Source organism: Stegastes partitus, unplaced genomic scaffold (assembly GCF_000690725.1).
Source record: "Stegastes partitus isolate 25-593 unplaced genomic scaffold, Stegastes_partitus-1.0.2 Scaffold2044, whole genome shotgun sequence".
Lineage (NCBI taxonomy): Eukaryota > Metazoa > Chordata > Actinopteri > Pomacentridae > Stegastes > Stegastes partitus.
Genome location: NW_007579775.1, coordinates 19,051 through 42,084, shown reverse-complemented (window position 1 = coordinate 42,084; position 23,034 = coordinate 19,051). Strand labels below are relative to the sequence as shown.

At 40.6% G+C, this 23,034-nt stretch overlaps 1 protein-coding gene across 1 annotated transcript; it reads left to right on the top strand.

Annotated features, from left to right (window-relative positions):
- The first annotated feature begins 6,422 nt into the window (after nucleotides 1-6,422).
- Nucleotides 6,423-17,224, top strand: alpk2 (alpha-kinase 2). The gene is made up of 11 exons (XM_008303622.1): nucleotides 6,423-6,513; nucleotides 8,535-10,500; nucleotides 11,696-13,205; nucleotides 13,337-13,484; nucleotides 14,554-14,681; nucleotides 14,792-14,836; nucleotides 14,917-15,215; nucleotides 15,637-15,725; nucleotides 15,807-16,024; nucleotides 16,108-16,156; nucleotides 16,240-17,224. The coding sequence occupies exons 2-11, from the start codon at nucleotides 8,662-8,664 to the stop codon at nucleotides 16,445-16,447; spliced, it is 4,533 nt and encodes a 1,510-aa protein (XP_008301844.1). The 5' UTR covers nucleotides 6,423-6,513; nucleotides 8,535-8,661; the 3' UTR covers nucleotides 16,448-17,224.
- Nucleotides 17,225-23,034: the final 5,810 nt, after the last annotated feature.

Sequence of the window (23,034 nt, the reverse complement as noted above, 5' to 3'; positions counted from 1 at the left end):
ACCAATTAACCTCAACATGTTTTTGGACTGTGTGGGAGGAAGCCGGAGAACCCGGAGAGAACCCACACTGCACGGGGAGAACATGCAAACTCCGCATGGAAACATCCTGGGTGTCCTAACCGGGACCACTGCTCCACCTTGCAGCCCGAGTTTTGTTTTTCTTTGCAATATTTTTTTGCGTTTAACTGATCAATGATTTAAAAAAAATTTTTTTAAAAAGTATAGTAATGATCAAGAATACAATGTGAAGCCACTCTGCAGTCCTTCAGTCAAATATGATAAATCACTAATACATCACAAGTGGTCAGGACAGTAGATTCAACAATGCAGAAATTTTACAGAATTTTCTCCTTTAATTTTACTGATCTTGTCAATATTTTTTTAGAGTACTCTAAAATATTAATCCAGTTTTTTTTAAAGACTGTGAATTCACATGCATAATATAGAATAACATTAAAAACCTGTAACTGAAAATTTCACAAACATTTCCTTTTATGCAACAGATAAAACTGTTAAACATAAGTGTAATACTGTAAATCTATTTCTAAATGTAGATACAACTAATGACATCTGTCTAGCAGGATGTTATTTTATATAGGAAATGTCTTTGTTTCTCAAGACTCAAGACTCAAAAAACACACATAATCTCATTTAAAATTATGGCAAGCTTATGGGAAAACCTTTATTTTAATTGTGGAAAATCATTGCATTTTAATGAGATGGTAATCGTCTGTTAGACTATTTTTTGCAACACAGTTGTCAAAATATTGTAGTTTTTCTATTTTAAACTTCTTTTTTTTTTTTACAGTGCAGTTGACCCTTTTACTGCTCTGCACAAATGGTCGTGTAGAATTCAACACGTATTCATGACAGCAATAACAGTGACACTTGATCAAATTAGGCTTGTTAGGGTCATGAAGTTCTCCTTTTACAATACAAACATCACTGTCTTCAGAGTTAAAGGGGAAACAAGTCCATATTTTGTAGAACCATGTTGGTTTTCAGGTTAATGGTTTTGCAGATATAGCATTATATCATCTGCATAAAAAGATATTTCATGTTGGTTTAATTGCTCCCCCTACCTGTGAATGTTGCACTGCTATGTTGGCTGAAGGTTACACATGCTGCAGAGTATATTCCTGACTTCTAGCAGTGCTGCTGCATGTGGTCAGTGGTGAAACAGGGTTTACATTTTCAACCACAGAGAGCAGCCACATTTATGGATGGTGCTTAGTTGCACTTGAAGATCCTTTTTTACAGGTCATTCAAAACTATGACTGCAATGCGCTGAAGTGGCAATTAATACATTAGTGAAGGATTGTTAATTGATACCTGTTACCTAGGTATTAGTGTTATGAATAGTTATATTTACACTGGTATTCCATCACTCTAAAGAGGTTCATAATTTATTCAAATTAACTGCTTAATGTAGATTTTGATCAAATATAAATTTTTAATACACAATAAATGTTTCCATGTTGTGGATCAATTACCAGTTTGTCTTACAGGCCAAATATAATTTACAGTTGCAAAGAGTTTCGTTTCACTCTGGTATGTATTATAAGAGGAAAGGGCTGAAATTACAGCTCTTGAGTGTAACACTAATGTAGGTGCTTTTCTTACAACTGAGTCACAGCTCGTCTTACTCCCACACCATGCTTCTCTACTATTAACCAGAGGTGGAAGAAGTATTCAGATCCTGTGCTTAAGTAGAAGTACCAACACAACCATATAAAAATAGTTCATTAAAAGGAAGAGGCCTGCATGAAAAAGCCTTCTTAATAAAGGTATAATAGCAGTATTAGAAGCAAACTGTAGTTAGAAAATTAAAATGAACGTGCTGCTTTGGTCCTGATTCATATATTATTATAAGGGACATCATTAGATTATTAATTCTGCATGCATGGTACTGTTGTAGCTGCCTCAGGTGGAGCTTTGAACTACTCAGTTTTGTTTACAGGAACCCCAGACAAGGTCTCATCAGATGATTAATGGGAGAAGAGAGAAAAAAAAAACTAAGCTTAGATATACAAATCTATCTTCAGTTTTTGGACGTTGTCTCTAATATTTGATTTTTGGTGTCTGTGAAGATTCTCAGTCATCCAGGTCAAGGTTACTGCTCCCCCCCGCCTCAGTGGGGTTCATTGGGTTCTTTTGCAGCTTTGTGGGAATGTGGTTTCATCTTCCTGGGGAGAGATTTTAGGACTGAATTGTAAACAGGAAAGAGATGATGCCTCAGACCTCCTCCTCTGTTGAGGGATGGTCTTTCCAGTTTGACATAGATGGCTTCTTTCACCTCTCTCTCAAACCACCTGTCCTCCCTGGCCAAAATCTGTACGTCATTGTCTTCGAATGAGTGTCCTTTGTCCTTAAGATGCAGGTGGACTGCTGAGTCCTGTCCTGAGGAGCTGGCTCTTCTGTGCTGAGCCATGCGCTTGTGTACATTCACACCACTAAAGACCCTAACGAACTCCTTTGTGGCAGGGGGAGCACTAACGACCCATGTAACGAGGGGGAGGAGCAACAAACCCCCAACTGAAACCAAAACTCAGGTGTTAATGGCTCCTTAAGGATATAAGTATCTGGAACTCCCAGCTAGTCAGTCAGAACTGATGAAGCCTCTTGGATGAGAGGTGAAACGTCTTCAAGGAACTCAAGCAAGTCCAATCTACCAGAATTATTTCAGATTTATTAAAATGAAACAACGGGAGGTGCAGAAATTAAGACTTTTGGAGCCGTTAGCAACACATATACATCTGGAATACGACCCCAACTACACACTGCTTTTTCAAAGACTAAATTATCCTAAAAAGTTGGAACCTGCAACTTTAATCTTTATCAATGTGCCATTTTAAAAGTAACTAGTTGCTAAAGCAGCCACGTAAATGTAGTGGAGTAGAAAAGTTCAATATTACCCTCTGAAGTGTAGTGGAGTGGAAGTATTAAGTAGCATAAAATAGAAATACTCCAGTAGTCAAGCATTCGAGTGAATGTACTTCCTCTCATTGCTCGTAACTGTTGCTGGTGTAAGACAATACAACTGACTTTGATCATATTTTCACTGCACTTTCCGTGGCAGTGACTCAGAATTTAAAAGCGACTGTGACTCAGCTGATGAGATGACAACAAAGGTTTTCGGTTACTAATGACGCAAACACACATGGTTACGTTTCCACCTCAGCACTCCAGTTATGCGAGGCTGCGAGCCTTGTTATGTGTTATATTAAGCTGAGAAATGCTCGGCGTCTCAGAGAAATACTTTGATCTCCGTCGTTGCTGTTTTTTTCTTCCATGTAGACTGGAACACTGTGCCCATGTGGTGATTTTAGTATTAATGTGACAAAATCAGCATGACGGAAAATGGAAAGTTTTTGTAACGTGCTGTCTTTGAACCTCTTTCACGTGTCATATTTGACACCATGATGAACACACACCAAAAAGGGCAATTTGACCCACATCTTGTTTTCCAGTTTACTGTGCTCCCAATATTAAATGTCAAATTATGCCGGACTATTTCGTTCAAAATACTTTTGCACGGAAAGATGGGTCTCAAATGCATCGTAATCCACAACAGCGCTCCTTCCTTAATTGGTTTTGGTACAGCATCCTTCAGCTGCCTTTCTCATGCATCCACACAAACAAAACGTGGTTGTGACGCACACCTCTTACATGTGCAACACTGGTTTTTTTCCACCTGGTCCTGTACTGGGAGTTTTGGGAATGGGACGCAGATGCCAGGCTGCAGCAGTCTGTGTAACAACATGGTGTAAAAATATACCTCTCTTTGGTAAGATGATACGTCTCTCTCCACGGGGCCACGTCAAATCCAGAACCTTGCAACAACATGCTCAAGATGGTGTAACATGTCTGAGACGGGGAGGGTATTTTCAAATTTGTAAGACGCATTTTTGGAGAAAGATCAAATTGAAGTGTCATAGTGTTATTAGTGCTGCAGCCAGATAAGATCAGTGTGATTAAATATTTATACAACATGCAGCAAATGCATATTGTTTACTGGGGCTACAGAATGTACAAACTGGTTGTTTTGTGGTTTTTGGATGCAGTAAATCGTCTTGTCTACTTGTTACACAACCGTCCACCAGACGTCTCAGCTGTTCCCTGCACAGACCGAAGCCACTTAACCGCTCGCATACACAAATATCTTTAAAGAGCAGCATTATAAAAAGGCCCTGCCTCATTAAAGTCCTCAACAAGTGCTGCTTGATGAGTAACAACATCGCTCTCTTCATTTTAATACAATAAACCTGCTGTCAGATCAGTTCTCTGAGACAAAATTTTAAAAAAATCGCCAAGAAAGTAAGAAAATCTAACTGAAAATCAACACAACTCTCCCACACAAACTCACACCTAAAGTCCAATAATAATCCGTCTGTCGCTTCGTAGATTTACAAGGCACCACCACAACAGGTGTGAGGACACAAGCGTTACATAATGACACAAAAAGACTAAAAGGACGTGACATAATTTTAATAGTCTGTGTCCTCATCTGCTCATTCATAAAACCTGTCTCTGATTTCTGCTATACACACACACACTCACTAACAATAGAGACTTCACACACCGCTTTGCCAAGGTAGTCGTAGTCGGGTATCACTGTTCTCGGAGAAGTAGTACCTTAAAATAGTAAGTCTATTCGATTTTTAAAAAATAGACGATGCATTGCTGTTTTATTGGAGGGCGTCTGTTGTTAAAGCCTGTTTTTACAATGTGCTGATGTTAAAGCAGTAAAACGATCCGCTGCCCTCACCTGTCAAACAATGATGTAACGACCAATACTGTTATAAAACTGTCCTTCACGCAAAGACGGGAGCACGAGATGATGTAAGTAAACCAGGAAAAAGGTTTTAGTCTTGAGAAAAGTACACTTCTCCTACAGCTTACAATTCTGAGTCACTTTTGAGCTCCAGAACATGAAGAAACAGTTTGACTTTTAGCAAAATGTGCATTTTTGCGTTCTTGTAGTGAGTTCAAGGAGAGGTTTTATATCACTCTCATGTCCAATACTGAGGCCTGTCTACAAAAAAGTACGTTCCTGTGCATCCTCAAGCACATTTCAAAAGAAACTAATTATCCAGATGACCAGATTATGTTTGCTTGTGACATATCACAAATACATGTCTAATCAGCACATCTTTGTGGTTTCTTGTATTGCTGTTCAACTGTCACCCCTTTTCAACAAAAAGAAACTGAGAATGCAGTTTCATATAATAATATAAGACTGTAGCTAACAGCTGGTAAGTTTATCTTTGCACAAAGACTGGTAGAGGAAGCAATCTGCTCTGACTCTGTTTAAAAGTGATATAATTTGAATTACGCCACATGTAAAGTTTGTAGGTTAAAAAAACAGATAATCAACAAGTTTTGGCTGTTTTGTTAAATCAGCACAATAAGCAATCTGGACCATTTGTAGTATTTTGTGACTACAGTCTGCAGGTAGATCACTAACCGAACTATCTATAGGTTTACTTTATATTTAGTTTTAGATGCAAGAGTGATATCAGTCTTTTCATTTAACCCTATTCAGGATTTTTGGAGTCTTTTGGACTCCAGGCTATTTGGTGTAGGGGACAGATATTGTTTTTTATTTTTGAAGTTTTTTTTTTTTTTAGATATAAAAAGAGAGACATTTGTCACGCATTTTGGAACCAATAATACTTCAACTTAACAAAAAAAATTAACATTTTATAAATGTCTATAATCAATACCAACAAATATTTTGTACAGATTCTTTCTTGGGGTCCAATGGACCCTGAAAGACCTTCTACATATGGCAACATGAAAGTCCTGAATAGGGTTAAACTTTCAGCAAGAAAGCTAATTCAATGTATTTCAGTGCAAAAGCCCCACCACATAACACAATGTTAAAATACTCTCTTTTTCTAATAAAGTGCCCACGTACCTAAATTAGAATCATCAGCTAAATGGAAACAGTTTTCCTACTTATGTCATGTGGGCTCAGCATCTTCTTACTTATGAGATGAGTCATTTGACTCAACAAAAACCAACGTCATTCATAATCATCGTCACTCCAGCGTGAGCTAATTATAATTAAGCACGAGCTCTGTCCTCATTCGGTTGTTTTTGTCATCGATAGCAGCACATTGTTGCCATGTCACAGTAGAAGGTTGTAAGTGTAAGTAAGTGAAATAAGCATTCTCCCAGCATACAGATGATCTAACTGTGACTATTTCTTACTCCAGTGTGTGCTCGACTAAAGCAGCTCATCATTTCTCTCACTGGCAGGAGCCAAAAATTTCCTTGAATTAAATTTCTACCTTTTAATTAAAGCGTATAAAGTGAAAACAGCCTATAAATATAGATATCAAGTGTTAAATGTTCAAGATCGGCACATGTCCACAATATCAGGTAACTGACTTTGTACTTGCGGGGGACAACATTTAAAAATAGACTCACACCCCGAGACCGCCGGCTCTGCCTGAGCTCATACTGAAGTCATAGGTCTATATCTTCAAGCACACGGCTATGAAAAGGGTACGTACTGCTTGCATGGCTGGAAATCCCCTTCTCAGACTAGACAACTGTTTTAATACCTCGAGTAATACTTTAATCTGTTGTGATTCTGTGAGGTAACTTGTTGGATGTTCTCTGGGGAATCTTAAACGTTGTCAGTCAAAATGCTTCATCTGCACCGCCGATATGTTGACACACTCTGCCGTGGCACACATGACACACTTAGTCAAGCATGAGAATTCACTGCTTAAAGTCATTTACAAGTACTTTGACAAACATTTGCTTGGTTTTCACACCCCTGCTCACTTCTAATCTGTAGCTGTTGGGACGTTTTCAAGGCAACTTGTGTCGTTTTTGTCAAATATGTGTTCAAAGCGACTCAGTAGGTTCTTGAGTTTACGTCTGTAAATCAAGTCGTCCATGTTGAGAAACCTTAAAGGTGTAGCAGGCTCTTGGAGGGGGGGTTGGTGTGACCGAGGATGGATCTATTTTGGCACTGAAGATGAAATCAAATCACACCTCATGGCTCTCAGGTGCCGACAGCTTTATTGTTTCTTAATGTCAGTGCAGATCAAGCTTTATATAATACACCAATCAACCCAAACAACAAGACTGAGCTGAATTAAATTTAAAACTTCACTTCTGACAGATACGTAGACAATTTGCATGCCTTAGTAAAATCTGAATGAGGGGTTTGTATACTTCTATGATTGCAGAGTTGTAATTTAAAGACAGTTATTACTTTGGATAATAACTCAGCACAAGATGCTATTTACTGATTTTAGATTGGCACTTTGTCGGGGTTTTAAGCTTTATTCGCTGTCTGAAATCAGTTCATATTCGACGTGTTTGTCAATAGTAGCTTTGGGATTTCGTAGTAAACATCTGAGACGGGGAGGGCTCGGCTAGGTGTCCTTCACTGCAGCAGGAATGTGACAAATGCAGGTCATGGGTAAAGATGTTCTGGTATTTTTCCAGTGTCTGTGCCACCAACTCCCCTCCTGCAATCTTGTGTATCTAGGTGCATGTTTAAAAGCCTCCCCCTTCAACACTTCGTATCAGTGCTCTGCACGTATGTCAGGTTGCCCGCAATGTGCCTTCAGGGTGCATCTACGGTTTAATAGACACGTAAAGTCCCTAAATATCTACAGCTGTGAAGTAAAAGAAAACATCTTAAAACACAAGTGAAACATGAAGATACATCCCTGATTAGAATAAATGCGGTTCCTTAAGAGATGTATGAGTCTGAGCATGAGATGTCATAAATGTGTCAAGCTTTAACTACTGAAATAATCTCTACAGAAATACATACACTTTCTCTGCAGTTTTATAAATATCATGTATCAGGTTAGGACTAATTTGGAACTGCTGATTCTCCATCGAAGGGTTTTCATGTGTGAATCATAAAAAAGAAGCCTCAAGTGCAAATAAAACAGTTTCAGTTACAAGTTTCTTTACTTAGTCTTTACATTTTACTGTCTATATAAGCTACAAAAAAATGAAACTGGACACTTTTTCCAGCTGAATTTCACATTTCTTAGCATATTATGTTCTCTCACTTGAAGTAAAGAAGAATATCAGAGCTTTTTAATGATTCTGTAACTGCTCCTCATGCTAAGAGCCTGTATATGTTTAGGATATTTGATAATAATATATTTTAAATACAGAAGAAGCAAACTTTACCACCTTTTAGCTGTGCAAGAAAATAAAAATTGGAGTCTTCAGACAGAGCAACAACAGAGCCAGCACTCAACAGATGGTTTTATCAGCAACAAAGTCATAACAACAGGAAGGTTTCCTGTTGATAAGGTCTGTGAGGTGTCTCTTAAAAGTCCTTAAAATAGAGGCAGTGAGCCACAGAATGGGCCACGTCCTGCAGCTTAGATAAACATGTCACACAAAGTGACAGCTAGAGGGAGATAGTGGGCTTTGACTTCACACACAAGCTTCCAGTCAGAGATTAGTCCACTTGAGGATCTGGTTTTTCTCGATGAATTGCAGAATATTTGAACTCTCTGCTAACTTCACATGTCACTTTGCAGGTACTGAATCTAAAAACTCAAGGATACCGAGGAATGACGCCAGAAAACCCAGGCACAAACAATCAGCTGTTTGACACCCGGAGTCAGCTTTCTGACAGTCTAATCAAGCAGAGCTTTTAAAGTCCTGATGGATCTGACGTCTCTTTGCCCAGATGACCAAAGACGGTCACCATCGGCTCTGACAGAGAGTCAAACAGAAGATTTGGATTCTGCTTCTATGCTGCAGAGTCCTACAGTAAACCTGTTTTCTGCACATGAACCAAGAACAGAGACTGTGTTCGATCTCGTAGACACCTCTGACAAAAGCACTGACTCAGACAGTGTGAAGTCTTTAACGCCACATTGTTTGTCACTTTGCTCAGAGCCTTTACCAAAGGATGATGATTTCAGGGTTCGCTGCTGTTTGGACTCATCAGAACCAACATTACCTCTTCTACCTCAGACCTCTCATGACCTTATTTCACCCCAATCAGACGCTTTCGAGTTTTATGTCCAACAAGAGCCGTCACGCTCCTTTACTGAATCTTTTTGTACCGTGTCATCCACATCCGAGGGACTGATGGATGCGTCTATCACGGAGCTCCTCTCCAGCAGTAGCTCCAGCTCTGAACACAGTGAAGCCATGTCTTTATTAAGGTCGTTAACACCCCAGTCGGATAGTTTAGGCAGTGATAAAGTAGAAGAACCAATGCCAGACCTTTACATCTTTGAAAGTGACACACAGGACTTCTTCCTGAGCCCAAATGTAGATCCCCATGAGATTAAATGTCCTGAATACCAGCCATTACCCCAAACAGGGGGGGAAAAGGCAAACCAAGAGTGTGATACACATGCCTCGATGTGTGATTCAGGAGACATTCTGACACAATGTCATCGCGGCTCTGGTGAGGAGTGTGCCACAGAAAACCATGAGTCAGACGTGAGCCAACATGCAGGTTTAACAGCACCTGCTGCAGATGCCTGGGAGGTGGACTTGATGTCGGTAAATGATGTGAGACAAGGGAAAGCAGAGGTCGCCGGTTTAACCCTTCCACTACAGAGCAGAGAAAGCCCTGTCGAGCTCTGGCTGGACGCATGCCAGTATCTGGCAGGTGAGGATACAGAAGAACAGGATGTTTTGGACGGGACAGGACCCTCTGTGATGCAAGGAGGCTCCTCAGCTACCAGTGACTTATCTTTTCCCCCAGGAGGATCAGATTACAGCCATGATGCTAGCGAGGGGATTGGCTGGTCCAGTGATGACACCAGAGGTTGGGGGCCACCGGTTGAAAGATGGTCATCAGTGGACAGCTGGGCCAGTGCACTCTCAGACTGGACTGGGATCATCGCGGCTCCACCAGAAGACATCACAGCTGCCTTTGCAGAGATAGGGGCTGAGATAGATGCTTTAACACAGGCACTAGCAGAGGTGAATACTCATATAGAAGCAGAGACGTCGAAGGAAGGACAGAGTCTAGAGATAGCGGCGCAGGCACAATCACAGCCTACCATGGGTGTCCAGGATCAGCCTCTAAAGGCACAAAACATCCCAGAGAGCTCCATTCATTCTGGGCAGAGTTGTCTCTCCTTGTGCCTCGAAGCTACAGGACCTGAACTCTGTGACAGAGAGACCTACCACAGTGTTGAATCCTTGTGCGATTCAACACCTTCCACACAAGGAGAAAGGGAGAGAGAAGAATTCCTGAGCTGCCAGGCAGAGGGTTCTCCATGCCCACCTCCCCACCACTCATCCATGGGTTCACTTGGTGCCACGGTGGCGGCTCCTCCAGGACACAGCGTAGATGCATCTGCAGTCACATTGATGCCTGGATCTACTCCTTCTGCTGATTTGGACTTTTCCCAGTTTGGTAGATATGTCAAGTCCTTGGAGATGGACATTTTCATGAGCAATGAGGAAGAGCCAATCACACTGAATATAACAGAAGATACTGATTTGGATGCTCCTGCAGAGCTGGTAATTGAGGAGGTAAGGTGGCTTATTATAGAGACAGATATTGGTTGGCATCTCTTGGAAAGTGCTTGACGGGTGAAAGTTTTTTTTTGCTTGAAGCATGAAATATAATTAGACCTTTTGCAACTAAATTTGGGGACAGCATGTATTTGCTTTCTTGTGCATCTGTTTGTACAAATATGCACCTGTCAATATACTCTTACATCACAAACACACCCTACTTTCACTAAAGTGCGTCGCAGAGAGTGAGAAAGAGCAATGGAAAGTTTCACCCTTCACACAGTGATGGTCTTCGCACCGCTGGCCAACAGATAAATCAGTCATGTGCTTTGGAAACACGGCCAGAACGTTAAGAGACATTCCTGCTCTTGTCCTTGTCGGTGTTGTCATACCTTTAGGATTGAAAGGCAGTCAGGAGGTGCGCTGAATATGAAATCCACGTCCATCACCGCACACGAGACTCACAAATATTATCGGCTTGCTTTGGATGGGAGCCGCTCGGTTTGCTCCCAGCCTTGATTCTGTGTTATTGGTTAAGTCCTTTGGCTCCCATCTCAAAGAGCGACAGCTGTGGCTGCTGAAGGAAACAGGAGTGCTGGAGAGGAAAACTTCAGATGGACAGAAATGGCATCTAATAATAGCTAAGAGTTCAATGATAATAGCATGCATCCGTGGTGTGTCAGGGTGGAGGGGTGAGAGGACCGCACAGCTGAAGCATGAAACATGACCCCCCTTTGCTCTCTCTCTCTCTTTTCGTACGCGCACTTAAACACACCCATTCCCACCACATCTCCTTTAAAAACCCAGGATCGGGACGCTGACAGGTCCTTCAGGCCTAGGAGACTGCTTTTGATTGGCTTAGGTGTGTAAAGCATAGCTGGAGCTCCTGGCTGTCACAGTGACACTGAAGTTGCATGCAGGACATATGGACTGGTGGATTGGATATAGGAGCATGTTGTTTCACAGACGTCTGCTGTGTGGCTCTTTAGAAAGGTATGTGTCGAACAGCAGAATGAAATAACCAGAAATGTGCCTATTGCATGTTAAAATATTCACTTAAGGCAGCGCTTCAACTATAACTGCACAGAAACAGCCTTATACTAAAGTGTAAGAGAACAGATATTCCTGTCGTTACCTTACTCAATCTCAGAAATGCACCATTTCCTCAGATCAACTAACATTTTCATTATTTGTGCATTTTCATCCTCAGCCCCTTGGAGATGAACTGTGTAAAGTGACAGATGAATGCAGTGCCTCAGCGGCCAAGCAGGAAGCTAAACGGCGCTTTGGGCGAGCTGAGGTTGAGGGAAACAAACCTACGACAGATCATAATTTCCTCAGCACACACACTCTAACAAACTCACACGTGCCAGGTGTGGACACACAACCTGGCCGTCATATTAATGTTCACACACACGTGTCATTTGACTCTTTGCCAGACCTTGATGGAGCGTGTCAGGTGGAGCCACAGTGGGGGAGTCCTAAGTTTATTATGCCCTTAGCTCCGCTCTGTTTTGGCTCCTCCCTCGTCTGTCGGACAAGCAGCAGTTTGGAAGGAGATCAGCATTGTGATAAAAGGTCTCTCAATGACAACAGAGACCTCAGTTGTGATCACGTACAACACCGCGCTCTCTGGCCAACCCCGGATGGAATTACCGACAAACCATCTCTGGAAGGTGATGAGGAGTTGATTCATAAAAAGGAGAATACATTAAATGCTGCTGAGAAATCTTCACCAGAGGGACTACTGGACTTCACTAGCGACACTGCAGAACACGCTGCAAGAAAATCAATAACTGAGGAGATTGATGATCGCAGTAGAGAGCAAGAGAACTTCCCCGTTTTCCCGTTTGAGCCTTTCGTCATTTCGGAGGAGAAACGCATTGCATACATCACTTTAGATATAAATGACCCATTTGTCTCCAGAGTTGCAAAACCAATCACACAACCTCAGCTGAGTCAGAGAACACCTGAGAAGATGCCTCACAAAACGCGCTCCAAAAAGGATAAATCAGCCGGTCATCACCATGGTGCACCGGGATCCAAAAAACAGGAGGTTATATCTCACCATGTTCCCAATCAGCAGGCCTGCAAACAGCAAGAAACTCACCCTCCTGCTGGAGAAAACCACACCAGCGAGAACACTATAGCCGGGCTTGAGGCCAACGAGGCTAAATTGGTGATCGAGACTGTTGTGGCGACAGAGAAGAGCGCAAGCAAGTCTCATGGGCATAAGAAGAAAAAGAAACATGGCCAGAATGCAACATCAGTAGCGAGTGGAGGGGAGCCACTGGCTGAAGTAGAGAATGGAGCAAAACCGAAGACTGCAAAAGGAAGGATTGATATGTTTGAGAGCAAGCTGGGCGCTAAAGCTGGGAAAGCTCAAATGGACAGCATTCAGTCAGATGGTGCTGAGAAAAAGTCCCAGCAACCGGAGGCTAAAGCGTCTCAGGGGGAACAATGTCAGAATCACACAGATCATAAAGACCACCAGCCTAAAAACTTCCCCAGTCCTCTGAATGATGACGTTATTAAAAGGCGACGCCTGTCAGAGAATAAGTTTGGGAAGCTTGTCAGTGTTTTGGAGTCTAAATTTCCAAAGTCAGATGTTTCAGTAAAGGCAAAGGGAGCAAAGGGAGAGGAGCTCAAGGCAGACGTCGGAGCATCTCGTAAGAAGGCGTACAGTGAAGTGGTCAAACAGAAAGTCCCACACAAAGAAGGTAAAGGAATTCAGGAAACAACTCTTCTTCTATGACATGTCATCAAAACAAGAGCACCTTTCTATCTGTTCTCCTGGCATGTAAACAAACACTCTATTCATCAGAATAAAAGCTTATGATCATTTGTGCAGACCCTAAGGTGGTGCAGCCGATCCAGGCAGCGTCCGTGAGCGGGGACCCCCAGAGTCTGAGCCTGTGGTGTCAGTTTGCTGCCGTCTTCTCCGATTACACCGTGACCTGGAGCAGAGAGGGCGCTGTCCTAGCAGAGATCAAGAGAAGGTATTCACGTTCATTCATTTGATACAACATTCAGAAATGTTCCCTTCATGTGTCATAACTTAGCTTTACACAAAGGACCAGTCCGTCTCCCAAACTTCTCACTGACATAACACATACCTAATAATGAAATTGTCTTTGGAACCTTTAAAAATAAAACAATGATGCTCAGCATCAGTCTGTTCTGAATGTCATACAGCCCAATACTTTTCAATTAGAGGACTCTGCAGAGCATGAGTGGGCACCAAAACTACTCTGTTGGTTTAGGAAAAGATTGAGTTAGGAATGCAGCTTAAGTGTACGGTCTCAGTTGGACATTTTGAGGCTTGATGATCATGTTGGTTTAATATAGAGAAAAATATGCAACAAGAGGGTATGTTTTAGGATGTGTACAGCTGTGACTGACAGAATGCTATATAACCATTGTGTGTAGTGTTCCTAGGTTAGCTCCGTGGCTCACTTGTTCTGTCTGCTTTTGAAAGACCAAGATGTCAAGATGGCCAAATCCAAACTTGAGGCTCTACAACAGTAGCGAATAAACCAATTGGTGATGTCTCGGTCTCCAGGTCCATGTTTTATTTGCAATCTATAGTCCTGAAAAAGAAGCTGTATGTGACGGGCTGGAAGTGAGACTGGGATCGCTTCGAGTTAGGGTTAATGACTCCTTACTTCTTTGTATAGCTTACAGTTTTAACTTTTCTACTTGCTAATATGCAGATGAAAAAGTCCAATTGTAATTTTTGTTTTTCCAGCTGATCCAACATCACTTCCCTCTGGTACTGGTTGGGAATCATTGATGTGTTAGTAGGCAGTAACATGTAGCATTAAACATCAGAAAAAGTAGAAGGAAAGTAAAGAGAAAATCAGTTATGCAGTACTTTGACACAGCTGCTAATGTGTAACCTGCACTTCCTACAAATACAGTAACACAGTCAATATTTTCTACCACAGGGGGGATTAGTGGAAACAAATTATTGGATGAGATTTTTAAAAAAGAACAGTTTTCTGATGTACTGACTTTAATACAGAGATTCGGGTGTTGCATTTTGTGACACTGTACCTTTCTTTGAAGTGCAGGGGACGAGAGCAGAGTGTCACTGACCATCACCAACGCTTCCAACAAACACCTGGGCAAGTACCAGTGTCGCCTCAGCAGCTTACACGGGTCAGTCACCCTGGACTACCTGCTCACATATGAAGGTAAAGAAAATGCAAACTGTGAAGAAAAATCCACAACTTAAGAGCAATTTATGTAAAATAAAACAACAAAAAATACAATTACTCTTCATGTGTTGTTTCCTTTTCCACAGTGCTCAGTGAGATTGTCATCCCTCCAACTCCAAAGACCATTACAGGTAAGCTGAGCTCTCACAGCAAGTTTGATTTCTTAACACAGCTGAGCTTTGACTCATTGTCTCCACCTTTCTTTCTCCAGTTGCCCCTGTAGAGGTGAGCAGTGAGGAGGAGGACGTCCGCTGTTCCAGACTCATGTTCAAAGAGGATTTTCTGTCCGACCAGTACTTTGGCGACAACCATCCCATCAGCATCATCACGGAAAAGGTCCACTTTGGGGAGGGGATGCATCGGCGGGCTTTCCGGACCAAGTTGCACCTGGGTCAGATGCCCCTGTTACTGCCAGGACACCCCTGTGTGCTTAAAGTACACAACGCTATCAGCTATGGGACCAAGAACAACGACGAGCTCGTTCAGAAGAACTTTACGTTGGCTGTGGAGGTACGAACAGGACAGATAGTTGTGGGCCCAAAAGTTCCTCATAGCTCAAAGTATAACTGAACCATAGGATGCTTAAGGATTCTGGGGGGGAAGTGAGTGTAACTTAAGGAATGACTCTTAGTAAACATCTAATTTTCACGCAAGTTTGAAGTAAAAAGTTGGATTTATTTGCAAAATAAGTTGTGCTTACTTGCTTAAGGTACAATAAAAAACACAGGTTCCTCTCTGAATGATCCTGATGTAAGATGCCCTTTTCAAAAAGAGCTAACAAGGATAAATTAATACATAATGATGTTTTATCGAATATTTTACAAGATGTCTCCTGTTTAAAAGTAGTGCTGGCTTCTTGTGCATACATAATCATCATGCGTAGAGATGCTGATACACAGAAAGTAAATGCACCTGACTTTTTGTCCCGTAGGAGTGTCAGGTCCAGAACACGGCGAGGGAGTACATCAAAGGGTACACTGCTGCAGCCCAGTCCTTTGAAGCCTTCGGTGATGTGCCAGAGTGAGTAATTCGTTTAGCAGTTTGTAGACCTAATGCAGTGAATTCATGGTCTGACACTGTTTGCTTTCATCCACCCACCAGGATCATTCCCATCTACCTGGTTCACCGTCCGTCCAATGACATCCCCTACGCCACGCTGGAAGAGGAGCTGATTGGTGACTTTGTAAAGTATTCGGTTAAGGACGGCAAAGAGATCAACTTGATGAGACGCGACTCAGAGGCAGGACAGAAGTGCTGTGCCTTCCAGCACTGGGTGTACCATACGACCGAGGGCAACCTGCTGGTTACTGACATGCAAGGTCAGGAAGACAGAAAGAACTGGCAAATTATTGTGCTTTGATTTTATTTTTACAAAGAGAACTAAAAATCTATCTGTTTTCAGGAGTGGGCATGAGGCTTACTGATGTGGGAATAGCCACCTGTAAGAAAGGGTGAGTATGTCTTTCTTTTTGAGACCAAAGATGGACGCAAATTGTTGATTCACACTTGCTAATCGATTGTGTTGTTTTTTCAGGTACAAGGGATTCAAAGGAAACTGTGCCACCACCTTCATCGACCAGTTTAAAGCCTTGCACCAGTGCAACAAGTACTGTGAAATCCTCGGCCTCGTGTCCCTTCAGCCCAAACCAAAAAAGCCCGCATCCGTCCCGAAACCCAAACCCCAACCTTCTGCTGCACCCAAGAAGAAAACATTTGGTCCGACGGTGAAGGGGAAGTCATAATCGGAGGAGAATGTTGGACTAAGGGTTTTATTATTCATTTAAATAGTGACATTTTTTGGTGATTGTCTTCGCTCTCTTTGGACCTCGTGATGCAGAGTTGTGCTTGTCGAAGAGAAATCATGAGGGTTTCCTAAGTTTGGGGTTGCAGCAGGACGGATCGTTGAAGAGGACGTTACACAACCAGCAGCTGTCGTTTCATACGAGAGTTTTCTTTATTGAAAAGATTTGTTTTATCGAAGGTTTCACCTGAGAGTTTCTGCGCTGTATGTGTCTTCTTTAGCTCTGGAGAAACTGTGACAATTGTAAGGAACACTTGAAAATGATGAGAATGATGCGTTTGTCTACGGCGATGAGCTGTGATGTCTTAGACTGCTTGATTGACGAGGTGCAATGATTCTTCTCTACATGTTTTTCTACTTCTGTGATGTTTTCAAACTACCGGTTCATTAAATTAATGGACTTATTAATTAATTGATTAGTGGAAATGTCTTTGAAGTAGGCTGTATGAGTGGGCACTTTTTATGTGTTTGGTTTGCAAGGCGGTAACGGTGTTTGATGAACGTATACCCTGATTAATGTTTAAATATTGTAATATTTGTTCATTTAGTGAAGCTACTGAGCTCATGTTTATATTCTGGAAACAACACAAAGTCATTTGTATACGTAAAAAGCTCATGTAAAGTGTATCTTTGAATGTATTCAATGTGAAATGTGAAGATTTCTTGATTTGTGATTATATTATCTGGGGAGTTTCTGCCCATTACTTGGATTTCAAATGTCTGGCATCATTTCAAGGAGCTATACAGCAATGGTCTTCAATGTCTGTAAGGTGGAAGACATGTGAAAGTGAACCCAATAATCATGATTTAACCTGACATCAGGAGTTGATATGATCTTAGTAGTGTTTCAGCTATTCACCCTGCAGCCTCTGACTATTTTTATTTAATAAGCGTCTCTGTCCTGGTCTCACTGTTGCCTTCTAAACCCCTTTGACCCAATTTGCTGACATGGCGGTCAGGTTGGAGCGACGCCCTGTGCGTTGCTAAAGGCATGTCTCTGAAGTTACATCAACTCACATCTTCAGTAATGGGACAGATATCATGACAGACAGGAAGTGTGGAACACAAATAAGTGCCTGTCTTTGTACTCAGGGTTTGAAATGTGAACGTCATGTGACCTAATTCTTGGAAAAGCTGCGAACATCCACTCTATAGCAACAGACAGCAATAAACACTTTATTTACAGCACGCATTAAGACAATTGCGGGATCATAAAGTACAGCAGTGTTTAAATTAGATGACCTCCTGGAGAAATGTCAGCAAGATGAAAACAAATGGACCGACTATTTTTATCCGCACTTATAAGCGAAGGTCTCCGGCAGCAAATTAGCACCTGAAACGCAAAACTAAGTGGGTCACACTCGGAGCCTAAACATCACATATCAACACACAGTCTGTCTATTTCCATCTCTGTCTGTCCGGCAGCGGCGTCTCCTACCATTGAGACACGGAGACACATGTTCAGTATGAATGACTGAAAATGAAGATTACACAAGAAGCCACAACACAAGGTTAGAAACCAACCGAAGGGATACACTGAGGTCCTTTTCACACTGTAGCTATTTAGTGTGATAATGGCGTTTGATACACAGGAAACAAACACCATTGTCACACTCCACAGCTCTGGAGGACAAGGCTGGCTGGAGACATGCAGATGGGGAGGTTGTTAATGCAAACTGGTGGATGGATGACCTGGTGAAATGAGAAGGAGGGATGGGGGTAAAATAGTTTGGTGTTATCAGAAAAGAAAGCAAAGTGGTGTTTTCTGGTAGAGCTGTGGAAAGCAAAAGCACTTTATGTTTCAGTTTAATGGAAAAAACCACAGATAACCAGTGAAAAAAGCAGCGCCACGTAAATAGCTGAGGCTTATCCGACGTGTCCAAAGTCCGGTCTTGTCATTTTTCTACTGATTGTGGGGATGAGTGCAGCTGTGGTGTGTGAATGAGAGAGTGTGTGAGAGAGCAGCAAAGTAAATGAACACCTGTGTGACCTACATAGCAGACAGTTTTTACTTCTTTTAAAAAATATAAGTGACAAACAGTTCAGATTATCTGTTGCACACATTGGAATACATTTATAGTCTTAATATTATTCTACATTTATGAGCAAAAGTGGCACTTTATCTCTACATTTGTTAAACTCATCATTAATTACTAACTTTACAGATTGAATTGTAAACTGAAAACATTATTAAAGGCCCATTGGATGACAATACTAACTTACCTCAGGTTTCTAGAGTCTTTCCAGATTCATTCATTCCTCCCCAGCAGACCAGCCTCCAGCTCTTCTTCCCACATCGACTCTCTTTTTATTCTCTCCGTCCCTCTCACGCCTTCGTGTCGTGCGTTAATGTCAAGTTAAGTCCAGTAGTGCGTCCGCGGCAGCAGGCTCACGAGGGGATCCGTGGTGCGTTTGGATTCGGTGCCGTCCCATCCAAGTCTTTATGTAGACAGAGCAGAGTTTGGACAAACAGCCAGTTGCACATTAGTGATAAGCTACGGGGGAAGTATTGATCGACCCTGACCAGAGGTAGAGGGTGAAGGGTGGAGGAGGGGGAGACCAAAAAAAAACTGTCCTGGTCTGGGCTGGATCACTGAGGTTTCACTGGAATCCACTGTGAGGTGAATGTAACAGACTTAATAATGCGGGTGAGCTTACCTGACAGACCAGAAACAGCACAGAATAGCAATTTAGTTGAGTTAAAGAGGAAAAAACAAACAAATAAACAAAAAAACACCTGAAAGAATGCAACCAAAATGAGATGTATAAAAGTAAAAGTAAAAGCAAGTTGCATTTTTAGGTGTTTACATGATGTGTTAAACCCTAAACCTAATACTGTGAAGTTCTTATGAGTTAGTTAATGGATACAGCAGTAATAGTAAAGCTATGCCATGACCCCAAGGATCAGTTTCACTACTACTGCTATTTGTTTTTGCAGTAAGTTACAGTAATAAGGAAAACTGCTAAATAAACAGCTTAAACACCTGAAAGTTATGGATAAACCACCCAAATAGTTAGCTAGAAGCAATATAGTCTCGTCATAAGAGGTAGCTAAAAATGTTTGCTAAATGGCTGTTCATTACACATTAAAGTTGAAATGGTTGGTAAACACCAATGGATTCATTGTTGAAGTTTTTAGCTACAAGTAATGCGATTCAAACAGTCACCTGACTCTATTGGATTTTAAATATATTCAGGACTTTCATGTTGCCAGACATAGAAGGTCTTTGGGGGTCCATTGGTCCCCAAGAAAGAATATGTGCAAAATATTTGTTGGTATTTATTATAGACTTTTATACGATGTTAAATTAATTTTCTGATTAGTTGACGTATTTTTTGGTTCCAAATGCAGGACAAATGTCCCTCTTTTTATATTTAAAAAAAAAATCTTAAAAAAAAAAAACAATACCGGTCACCTAAACCAAATGGCCTGGGGTCCAAAAGACCCCAAAAGTCCTGAATAGGGTTAAACAGGTAGCTCAAAGAAGAGGTTGAAATAGTTAGCTGAAATGGTAGATTAGTTCAAATTAATGGATAAATGTTTGAGGCACTGATTGTTTAGTTGTGGATAAATTGTTGAGTTAGCGAAACATAAAACAGCTGAAATGCTTAAATGATTTAGAAGAAATGGTAAACTAACATTAACACAAACAGTTCAAACTGTTTGCTAAAAGCACCCGTTAAAATCTTTTGCTAAAGTTACAGGGTAAGTAGCTGCAATGGTTTGCTAAAGTAATGGTTGAAATTGTTCACTAAAAAGTGGTTGCGAATACTAAATGTAAGTTAATTGAAATGGGTTTAGTCGAAGTAGTTTGCTAAAAGTTGTAGCTAAATGGCTAAAGTAGTTAGCTAAAATTAATAAATTAAAAAGTTCAGTTACCTAAAAGTAGTGGTAGGAACTGTTAACAAAAAAAAACAAAAAACACATTAGCTACAATTAATATAAAACGGTTGAGCTAAAAGCTAAAAGCAATGTATATGCAGTTTGAATAATGACCTAAAAGTAACTGTTGAAGTAGGTAGCTAAAATGGAAAATGATAGAATTTGCTAGAAGTTACGCATAATCTGAAAAAGCTGGTGAAATGAAAAACTTTCACATTTCTAGCTAAATGTGTTGGAACTAGCTGCAATAGTTTGCTAAAATCAGAGTCCAAACTGTTGAAACAATAAATACTGGTTGAAATTGTTAAGTAAAATTCAAAAAAACAATAGCTAAAATAATGGATTACAGCGCTGGGCTAAAAGCTAAAGGTAATGCATAAGCAGTTCAAATAATGAGTTACAAGCAGCGGTAGAAATAGTTAACTAAAATAGAAAATTATAGAATTGGCTAAAAGTTAAGTGGAATTTGTTAAAATGGTTGGCGAAAGAAAAACAGTTCAAATATTTAACTAAATGTAGTGGATTTGGTTGAAGTAGTTTGCTAGAGGCAGGGAACAAACAGTTTAAACAATCAGTAATGGTTGATATGTGTAGCTAAAATAATAAATAAACAGGTAATACAGTAACCTGAGAGTAATGAATGAAATGAATAAATAAATAAATAAAAAAGAAGTGACACAAGCAGTTCAAATAATGACTTTAAAGCAGCTTTAGAAATAGTTACCTGAAATGGAAAATAATACTAATGTCTGAAAGTTAGGGATCATTTTTGGAAATAGTTGGTCAAAAGAAAAACAGTTGAAATATTTAGCTAAATGTAATGGGTTTAGTTTAAATACTTTGCTAAAAAGGACAGAATAGAAAGTTCAAAGAAATGGCTAGCTAGAATTAATGAATTAACAGCTAAAATGGTAAGCTAAAGTAATGGCTGAAATAAAGATGAATGGATAAATTGTTGAATTAGCTAGCTAAAACAGTTCAAATACTGGTTGAAATATAACAGATTTAACTCATATAGCAGTGTAACAGCTCAGTCAGCTAAAAGGTAGAACAGTTGAACTAGTTAACGAAGGCAAATGGTTCAAATGGTTTTTAAAAAAAATGGAAAATTGCTGAATATTAATGGACAAACACTTAAACTACTTCATTATAAGTAAAACGTGTTTGAAATATTTAACTAAAAGCAATATATAAATGGTTAACATGTGAAACCACTGCTACTAGTGGTAATAACACAAATGCTAACTTCAGCAAAGGACCTAAACTATTATCATTTTATACACTTTAATACGATACAACAGTGTTAGACAACATCCACTTGACATGACAACTACATAGATAGATAGATAGATAGATAGATAGATAGATAGATAGATAGATAGATAGATAGATAGATAGATAGATAGATAGATGAAATATGAAAGTCAAAAAAATAAAAAATATCAAGTATTTCTATATTTTTTTCTTTTCAACTTACTATCATCCACTTTTGGCCCAGTTTATGACTTAAACTTCTTGTCAGAGTTTCATTAAGGTCACTGCGGTGACATAACAGAACCAGAGGTCAGTGTGAGACTAAAAAAATCAAACAGGTAGGTCTCACCTTTAGAAGAACAGTAATAAATAAAGAAGAAATTAACTCTGTTTATTATCTTGTAAAAGAGCAAATAACTAATTTATTCTCACTTGCACATTTTTGGAGCAGGTGGAGTGGAATTTTCAGAGGTGGATCTGAAGAAGAGTTGGCTCTCGGTTTGTTTGTGACCAGATCGAGGGTAGGAGAGCTTGATAAAATGTCCCCGTACTGGCAGGGTGGCTTTTATTTGCTCGTCCTTGGAGCTGATAACTTTTAGATTGCCTGTGTGAATGAACTGAGGTCCCTTCACCACACCACGTGCACACACACACACACTAAAAAGACATACCAGAGAGAGCTGTGAATTTCATTAATCTCTCAACAGACACACACACATGCTCTGAAAAGTATGTGGGTATGTAGATATCACTGTTGGCCCGATTTCAAGAATCCATTCAAAATGTGGATGAATTAAAGCTAATCGCCATCAGACGCAGCATCTATCCATGCGGGATTACAACAGGTCTTGAAAAACTTTGTGACCTCTGGTAAACGGAGGATAGATGATGAACTGGTGCAACACAACAGCACATTTAGGTGTTTCTGTAAATGTCAAGAAGGCAGTGATTAGAAACACAACAGCACTGATTAACAGGACAGTTATCAGGTTTCAAAAGTCTCTCATAAAATACATTTTGAAGAGACAAGTGCACCATGTAAAGACACTCCATTACAGGTGTATTCAGCTAAATGTATTTCACTGATAATAAAAGCACTTATTACACAGAAATGACTTCATCAGAGCATCCATCCATCCATTATCTATACACCGCTTAACCCTCACTAGGGTCACGGGGGGCTGAAGTCTATCCCAGCTGACTTAGGGCGAAGGCAGGGGACGCCCTGGACAGGTCACCAGTCTATCACAGGGCTACACTTAAAGACAGACAACCAAGCACACTCACATTCACACCTACAGACAATTTAGAATCACCAATTAACCTCAACATGTTTCTGGACTTGTGGGAGAAAGCTGGAGAACCCGGACAGAACCCACGCTGCATGGGGA

Coding starts and splice junctions, on each gene's coding strand:
- alpk2 (XM_008303622.1), top strand. CDS start 8,662: ATGGATCTGACGTCTCTTTGCCCAGATGACCAAAGACGGTCACCATCG. Junction 13,206..13,336: donor GAAAGTCCCACACAAAGAAG/GTAAAGGAATTC, acceptor TCATTTGTGCAG/ACCCTAAGGTGGTGCAGCCG. Junction 14,682..14,791: donor CTACCTGCTCACATATGAAG/GTAAAGAAAATG, acceptor CCTTTTCCACAG/TGCTCAGTGAGATTGTCATC.